Source organism: Oryza sativa, chromosome 9, assembly GCF_034140825.1.
Source record: "Oryza sativa Japonica Group chromosome 9, ASM3414082v1".
NCBI classification, from domain to species: domain Eukaryota; kingdom Viridiplantae; phylum Streptophyta; class Magnoliopsida; order Poales; family Poaceae; genus Oryza; species Oryza sativa.
Window position 1 is genome coordinate 14,742,719 of NC_089043.1, and position 9,166 is coordinate 14,751,884.

The 9,166-nt window shown below is 45.5% G+C and overlaps 1 protein-coding gene across 1 annotated transcript; it reads left to right on the forward strand.

Moving 5' to 3' along the window:
* Positions 1-1,710: 1,710 nt before the first annotated feature.
* Positions 1,711-7,684, forward strand: LOC107278842 (uncharacterized). Its single transcript, XM_066303963.1, has 6 exons — positions 1,711-1,808; positions 3,538-4,657; positions 5,960-6,886; positions 7,096-7,189; positions 7,304-7,404; positions 7,616-7,684. Exons 1-6 carry the CDS (start codon positions 1,711-1,713, stop codon positions 7,682-7,684), a joined length of 2,409 nt encoding a protein of 802 aa, XP_066160060.1.
* The last annotated feature ends 1,482 nt before the right edge of the window (positions 7,685-9,166 follow it).

Below are 9,166 nucleotides of genomic sequence, written 5' to 3' on the forward strand. Positions count from 1 at the left end.
AACTGAGAGAGGTATTCCAAGATATGCCCACATTATTCCAACAATTTTGAGCAAAAGGGCATAGGAAAACGAGGTGAAGCAGAGATTCAATTGAGGTAGATGAACAAAGCACGCAGTTCAGGTCACAATTTGGAGGGGCACAATGCTTATGGTCTATCATATATTTAGTGTTCAATCTGCCCATTAAAAGCAACCAACCAAAAACTTTAATTTTGGAACTTTTCCATAGCCAAATGAAATGCTGACGCAATCTTGTCTTGATTTTGATTACATGGAAAATGCTGAGGTTGTGCCTGTTGATTGTCCTGTCTCTCTCCTTTAGCAAATTGGAGCTGATATGTTTGGTGCTTCACTGGAAGAGGTGATCCCAGGAGGCGGACAAGCATGTTTCCTGCTGAAGATTTAGGCTCTTGCTTGGGGGGGGGGTGGGGTTGGGGTTGTGGAGAGTGGAAAGAGAATGAAATATCAGGTGCAATAGCACCATTCGGTGTAATAATGCAACTTCCATTCCTCCTTATTGGATCTAGCTAGGACGTATGGCCTAGATCAAACTCCTCATTCCCACTGCACATTTTGCAAAAAAGCCAGTCGTCTCTATTAAAAGTATTTTCTTTAGTCCCTGTAGCTTCCTCTTCTTTTGTCTCCTTATTCTCGAGACATATGTGTGAGAGGATTGAGAGTCACACGTCTCGCCGTCCGATGGCCATCCTTATCTCTTTCAACCCTATCCTCTGGCTCCACTTGTTGCCACACCAGATCAGCCATTCCTACTTGTCGCCACTGTCGGATTTGCCCTCCTCGTGCATCCTTGAAGACGTGTGTTGCCTCGCACTTCCTTGGCATTGGCAGCTCGCCTTGCCCATCCTCTACGCTGGAGGCTCTCACATTGGTGTTGTAACAAATAGCAAATTAAACTGAAACTAGTATATATTTTTTATTTTTGTTACAACATATAGAAATCAAATTTGAACATGCATATTTTAGATAGTGATATATTTTATATTAAATTATCTTGTTATTTTTTTTCTAATTTTTTTGTTATTATTTTAGTTGGCATGCAAAAACCTCTCCTCTGGAGTGGTGAAAAGACTTCTGGCCTAAGTGTAGCATACTACTACAAATTTTGATACCTCTCAGAATCTCGAGTATCAGGAGGTTACCAAATTACACGAAAGTTTTTCTACCTCTCGGTACTACTCAAATGTCGAAAATTTTTCTCTTGAGCATATATCCAGGTGTAAATTACTTGTGTACATTTTGAGGTGAGGAGTTGACAAATAAAACAATTTTATTGTACGTATTTAGGTGGAAAAGAAAAACTGAATAATAAAATGTGCCGAATTTTCTTATGTATCACACATCATAGGTACAACATCGCGCTTGGGCTGGGCTCCGCATTAGATTGCAATACCTCCAAGACTGCAACCGGTGCGTCGTGCACGGGTACATCAAACCGGCGAATATAATGCTCGACGCGTCACGCAACGCCAAGCTCGGTGACTTCGGGCTAGCTCGTCTCGTCGACCACGGAGCTGAACGCCGAACGACCGTGGGATTACATCGATCCGGAGTTCGTCAACAGCCACAGGCCCTGCGTCGAGTCGGACGTGTACAGCTTCGGCGTGGTGCTACTGGAGATCGCCCGTACGTGGCCGACGGCCAACTTTGTCGTCGAGGCGAGCCCCCGCGCTGCTGAGCTTTGTCCGTGGCATGTATGACCGTGGCAACGTGCTGGACGCGGCGGATGAGAGGCGCAATGGCGTGTTCGACGAGCGGCAGATGCAGCGCGTGCTGGTGATCGGCCTCTGGTGAGCGTGCCACGACGCGACACGTCGGCCCTCACGTCTCGCAAGCTGTGGAAGCTCTGCGTGCGGTCGACGGGGAGCTGCCGGTGCTAGCTCCGGCGAGGACTGGTGCAGAGCGTTCCTTGGTGGAATTACGTACGTGCTGCTTACGGTGATCTGTCCGTCGAATTCTCCACGCCACATGCAACAGCGTACCTTACTTCCAGTGATTCAACTAATCTACTAGCTGCAGAAGAATGAAGAATCTTAATGCACGCCTCATGGCATGTACAACTCTGTTTTCACTGGATGTCTAGGTTTGAACTGCTGTGATAAACGTCTTACGTACTTACGTGTGAGAGATGTCCATTTACTCGCATTGTGATCTTCTTTAATTTTAACCTTACGAGTCATTCCATCTATAACTGGGACTACCTATACATTTGTTTAAAAAATTTCTTCTAAAAATATCAAATATAATATAGTAGAAATGTACAATTATACTGTAATTATATTGTAACTCACATGTAACTGTAATGTTTTTCTAGAAAAAGAGGGGGGCCTCTCCCATTTCATTAATAAAATGACAGTAGATTTTTATAGAGTCTTGTTACAACCATGTAACTACAATGTAACTCATACGTATAACACTGGATAGCTCTGCAGTTGATGGTGCCCTTCAGAAGCAGCAGGAACAGGAGGAATTGCTCAAGAACAAGCCAGGCTTCGGCTTTCTTTGCCAATATATATGAACAGCTGGTCGATGAATGGGGCTTCAGGGCCCATGATCCCAACCATTTTCTTACCAAAGCATTCTGATGCTACCTTCCTCCTAAAATTTATAACATTGTTTAGTTCATATTTACACTAACCAAAATCATAAAAAAGAAACAAAGGGAGTCTATTCTGCCGAAAAAGGAAAGAACTTGACTCCTCTGTTCCTCCTGCAAAAAGAATGTTAGCTCAAGTGGAATAGTACCCTACCTTGCAATATGTTTGAGGAAGAAATCATACAGCCAATGCCTCTACCTGTCCTGCCACCAGTTCTACCAGAAAACCCATTCGAAAGAGAAACTGGAAGTTTGTTCCTGAAAGTAATCCTCCTACTTTGATCAAGGCAAAGAAGAAGTATTAGAGTTAGATTAGACTTGTATAGCCTAGATATTTGTTGTATCCGTATATGTCTCTTATTTAAGAGTTTGTTGTAATATCTACTGTATTGGATATATAAATATAAATCGCCCTCCACATTGGGTTGGTGTGGCGTCTCATAATTCTCTACATGGTATCAGATACCGGTTTCCCTCTCCTTTCCTAATTCGCCGGCTTCTCTCCACGCGTTGCCCGTGATCTCGCGACTTCTGCTCCTGCCGCGATTTGTTTTTCCCTCGACGAGATTTTCGTCGCCCTCGACGCGTCCCACCCAGCGTCGTGTTTTTTCGTTGTCCCCACCCCACGCCGCGCCGTGCCCTATCAACGCGTTTTTGCCGCTCCCACGCCGCGCCCAGTCCACCGCACCGTGCCCTGCCCACTCTGCTCGCGCCGCGCCTTGCCCTCTCCACGCCACGCCGCGCCGCGCTCTGCTCGCGCCGCACCCCTGCCCGCTCCTTGCCGCGCCGCATCCTGCTCTACGCGTCGCGTCGTGACTCCCTCTTCTCTAAGCCATGTCTACCGAGTCTTCTTCCTCCTCCACAACCTCGGGAACAATGGCATCTACGTCTTCCGGTTCCTTTTCAACCTCTGCCGCTAGCAGTGGGGAGTCTGCCAGTGCAATCTTTGTCAATCCTTATGCCACCGTCAACGTAAAGACTCATATTCCAATCACCCTGGAGTTCAAGCACCCCAATTTCAACAAGTGGAAGGCTTTCTTCACCGCAATGTGTGGCAAATTTGGTCTTCTTCCTCACATCGATGGTACTGCTCCTCCTCGACCCGACGAGTCGGCTTGGGCTCAAGCCGATTGCTGCGTTCGGGGTTGGCTCTTCGGCTCTGTTTCCGATGCAATCCTCGATGTCGCCATGGAACCTGACCAAACAGCTCGCGATCTCTGGGTCGCCATCGACGAACTCTTTCAAGCAAACAAGGAACCCCGCGCCATCTATCTGAGTCATGAATTCCACTCACACACACAGGGTAATTTGTCCATTGCTGACTACTGCCAGAAGGTGAAGACTGCCGCCGATGCTCTCCGCGACGTCGGCCATCCTGTCACTGAATCGCAGCTTGTCCTCAACCTCCTCAGCGGCCTCAATCCGCATTTCTCCAGCACTGCCGACAACATCGCCGGCGCCCCTGTCCTGCCATCCTTTGCATCGGCGCGCAACACTCTGTTGCTCAAGGAACTACGCATCGCCAACGACACCAAAGTTCAGAATGAGACAGCCATGGTAGCGGCTGCCTCTCCTGCCAACAACAGCACCTCCGGCACATGTGCTGCCTCCTCGTCGCAACCTCGCGGTGGTAGCGGTGGCGGTGGTGGCTCCAACAATGGTGGACGGCGCAACCAACGCCGCAACAGCGGCCGGAACAACGGTGGTGGCGGCAATGGAGGTCGACAGAACTACGGTGGTGGTGGCTATGGGAACTCTGGAGGCGGCGGTGGCTATGGAAATTCTGGAGGTGGCTATCCTCCGCACCAAGCTAGGCCTCGGCCTGGCGGCCCGTGGGTCTGCTTCAATCCATGGCCCGTGCAACAACAGGCTCCATGGCGGCCTACTGGAACCGGCGCTGGCTTGCTTGGGCCCTATCCTCAGGCTCACACTGCTTTCACCGGCCCATATGTTTCTCCACCAACTCTAGGCTGGCCTCCTGTGCAGTCAGTGCAGCCCACTTGGGATCAACAAGGTCTGGTTGCTGCCCTTAATCAGCTGTCTGTAAACAGTCCGAATCCCTGGGTGCTTGACACTGGTGCTACATCACATATGTCCTCCACCGACGGTATTCTCGTCACTCGCCTCCCTAATTCTCATACTTTCATTACTGTTGGTAATGGTCATACTATTCCCGTTCTATGTCGTGGCACTTCTTTTCTACCTATAGGAACCACTAAGTTTGCTCTCAAAAACATTCTTGTCGCCCCTTCTTTGGTTCGAAATTTACTTTCAGTTTGACAATTCACTCGAGACAATAAATGTTCTATTGAGTTTGATGAGTTTGGTTTTTCTGTTAAGGACCTTCGGACCCGGCGCGTGATTCTTCGCTGCAATAGTCGCGGTGATCTCTACACTTCACCTACTGCCGTCCCTAGCATTGCTGCTCACAGCTTCCTTGCCGAATCCTCTACATTGTGGCATCGTCGACTTGGTCATCCTAGCTCAGCTGCTATTCAGACTCTTCACAAATTAGCTATTCTTCCTTGTAACAAGATAGATCATAAGTTGTGTCATGCCTGTCAGTTAGGGAAACACACTCGTTTACCGTTCTCTCGGTCTCAGTCTAGTACTTCTTCTCCTTTTGAGCTTGTTCACTGTGATGTGTGGACCTCTCCTGTCTTGAGTACTTCTGGCTTTAAGTATTACTTAGTTGTGCTTGATGATTTTAGTCATTTTTGTTGGACTTTTCCTCTTCGCCACAAATCTGATGTCCATCAGCATATTGTTGAGTTTGTTGCCTTTGCTAAAACCCAGTTTGGCCTTCCCATTAAATGTTTTCAGGCGGATAATGGCACCGAATTTTTTAACCAGAACACAACCTCCTTTTTAGCCATCCTCGGTACCATCCTTCGCCTATCTTGTCCATACACTTCCCCACAAAATGGTAAAGCCGAACGCATGCTTCGCACCATCAACAATTCTATTCGCACTCTTCTCATCCAAGCATCAATGCCTCCGTCTTACTGGGCCGAAGCACTAGCCACTGCCACATATTTACTAAACTGACGACCATCCACTTCAGTCCACAACTCCATTCCTTTTCAAATTTTGCATCACAAAGTTCCTGACTATTCTCATCTTCGGGTTTTCAGTTGTCTTTGCTATCCTAATCTTAGTGCCACGACTCCTCATAAACTCTCTCCTCGGTCAGCTGCCTATGTTTTGACATCTCACAAAGGCTATCGGTGTTTGGACATCTCTACTCGTCGTGTCTTCATATCTCGTCATGTGGTTTTTGATGAACAAACCTTCCCGTTTGCGGCTACTGCCCCGGCTGCCTCTTCTTTTGATTTTCTTCTACAGGGATCACCCACCGCGGTCGCTCCATCCTCTTTGGATGTTGAGCATCCATGCCCTCTCCCGGCTCCCATTCTTAAGTCGCCGGCCACTGATGATTTGGCCGACCCTGATTTATATCAGCTGGTCCGTCACAGAAGACCGATGCCATCATCATGTGCTTTGGATCCGGTTGTCTCGGTGGAGCACGTTTCCTCTGGTGCCGATGCTGGTACTACGGGCAGGAGTGCTGACACATCTTCCCCAACCGAACAATCATCATCGCATGCTGCACAACCAACTGTTTTGCGTGATGTTCTTTCTGCTCAGCAGATTGTTTCTCCGTATCGGCATACTTATGTGCGTCGAGCTCCACCTGTTGCTGTTCATGGGCCAATCCGTACTACTAGGGCTTTCCGAGCTCAACAAGCACAAGATCAGCAGCGACACTCTATGGTAACTCGTTCTCAAAGTGGTACACTTCGTCCTGTTCAGCGGTTTAATTATACAGCTGTGCATACTGCTGTTTCGCCGGTCCCTTCTAATTACCGCAGTGCTTTGGCTGATCCAAACTGGCGAGCAGCAATGGTCGACGAGTACAAGGCTCTTGTTGATAACAATACATGGCGTTTGGTCCCTCGTCCTCCTGGTGCTAATATCGTTACAGGCAAATGGATTTTCAAGCATAAATATCATTCCGATGGGACTCTTGCTCGACATAAGGCACGATGGGTTGTTCGGGGTTATTCTCAACAACATGGCATTGATTATGATGAGACGTTTAGCCTGGTTGTTAAGCCAGCTACTATTCGTGTTGTTCTCAGTATTGCAGCTTCTCGGTCGTGGCCTATTCATCAACTTGATGTTAAGAACGCTTTTCTACATGGCAATCTTGAGGAGACTATGTATTGTCAGCAACCATCTGGCTTCGTTGATCCTTCTACGCCCAATGCAGTATGTTTGTTACAGAAATCGCTCTATGGATTAAAGCAAGCTCCTCGAGCCTGGTACCAGCGTTTTGCTACATATATTCGTCAGTTGGGTTTCGTCTCTTCTGTTTCAGACACTTCTCTCTTTATTTATAAAGATGGAGAAAATATTGCATATTGTTGCTATACGTTGATGACATCCTTCTTACTGCTTCATCATCTGCACTTCTTCAGCACATTACTGCTCGTCTACATTCGGAGTTTGCCATGACTGATCTTGGTGACTTGCATTTCTTTCCGGGCATTTCTGTCACTCAATCTCCAGATGGTTTATTCCTTTCTCAGCGACAGTATGCGGTTGATTTATTGCGACGAGCTGGTATGTCTGAATGTCATCCAACTACGACTCCTGTTGATTCTCGCTGTAAGTTATCTGCGACAGATGGAGCTCCTATTTCAGATCCTACGGAGTACAGGAGTCTTGCTGGTGCTCTTCAGTATCTTACTCTCACACGGCCTGAGATCGCTTATGCAGTACAACAGGTGTGTTTGTTTATGCATGATCCTCGTGAGCCTCATCTTGCTCTTGTCAAACGGATTTTACGTTACATCAAGGGCACACTACATATTGGTCTTCACATTGGAATTTCGCATCTTGACTCACTGACTGCTTATTCTGATGCTGAGTGGGCTGGTTGTCCTGATTCTCGTTGTTCCACTTCGGGATATTGTGTTTTTCTTGGTGACAACCTAGTTTCTTGGTCTTCCAAGCTACAAACTACAGTCTCTCGCTCAAGTGCTGAAGCTGAATATCGTGCAGTAGCACATGTTGTTGCTGAGTGTTGTTGGCTTCGTCAACTACTTCTCGAACTACATATATCTCTTGCTTCGTCTACTGTTGTTTATTGTGACAATGTTAGCGCTGTCTATATGACCGCTAATCCGATGCATCATCGTCAAACGAAGCATATTGAGATTGATATTCATTTTGTTCGAGAGAAGGTTGCTTTAGGACAGGTTCGTGTTTTACACGTTCCGTCTTCTCATCAGTTTGCTGATATCATGACCAAAGGTTTGCCAGTTCAGTTAGTCACTGAATTTCGGTCCAGTCTTTGCGTCCGTGATACTACTTCTCCCGCTTTGACTGCGGGCGGGTATTAGAGTTAGATTAGATTTGTATAGCCTAGATATTTGTTGTATCCGTATATGTCTCTTATTTAAGGGTTTGTTGTAATATCTACTGTATTGGATATATAAATATAAATCGCCCTCCACATTGGGTCAGTGTGGCGTCTCATAATTCTCTACAAGAAGTTGCGGGAGGGGTTTGTAAACTCTCAAGAGAACATCTCCTCGTTATTTGCATGTCATCCAAATAATTATGAAGAAATTAAAAAAATCAATAAGATAGATTAATATGTGATACATCATTTAGCAAACATACAAGTTAAAATTCAACCTCTACAAGTTGTAATAAAAAATACTCCCTCCATCCTAAAATGTTTGACGCCGTTGACTTTTTAAAAAATGTTTGACCGTTCGTCTTATTTAAAAAATTTAAGTAATTATTAATTATTTTCCTATCATTTGATTTATTGTTAAATATACTTTTATGCATACATGTAGTTTTACACATTTCACAAAAGTTTTTGAATAAGACGAACGGTCAAACATGTTTAAAAAGGTCAACGGCGTCAAACATTTAGGGAAGGAGGGAGTATAATCTATGTCTAGTTAGCGTATATTCACAGTCAAAATTATTTTTTTTACAACTTGTAGAAATTTAATTTGGTCTTGCATGTTTGCAAAGTAATTTATCACATATTAATCTATCTTATTGAATTCTTTCATAATCATCTAGACGACATGTAAACAGCGAGAGAATGTCCTCTCGAGGATTTAAAATAGTTTTCCAAAAGTTGCTGGTGGGTACTCCATCTAGAAAGTGGAAGATTGCAAGTCGTCAGATATAGTTACAGGTACGAGAGAATTTACTGTTTATCATCCTCCTAAAATACACATTCCCAAATGTCACTCTTCCTAATTTTCATTCTCACTAGAAGTACGCATGGCTTTGCCATGCGAAATAGTAGAGGGTCAACCCAATTGGACCTGTTGAACAAACACATATATATTGCGATTTATATTAAATATAAAATCCAAACTTCTTTTCTACCTCGGGTCTTGTGTCTCTACAACTCCACATCATTCGTATTCCCGTGCCGTTGCCCTTTATTAGCCCTTTTTTTATACAGTTGATGGTAAAGAGGGAACTATTTATCGTTCATACTATGTTCCTCTGTTG

Bases quoted from the DNA above. Each gene is read 5' to 3' on its own strand.
- LOC107278842 (XM_066303963.1), top strand. From the start codon at position 1,711: ATGTATGACCGTGGCAACGTGCTGGACGCGGCGGATGAGAGGCGCAAT. The intron at 6,887-7,095 runs GTATGTTTGTTA...GCACTTCTTCAG, and splicing joins ATCCTTCTACGCCCAATGCA to CACATTACTGCTCGTCTACA. The intron at 7,405-7,615 runs GTGTGTTTGTTT...GTGACAACCTAG, and splicing joins TCGCTTATGCAGTACAACAG to TTTCTTGGTCTTCCAAGCTA.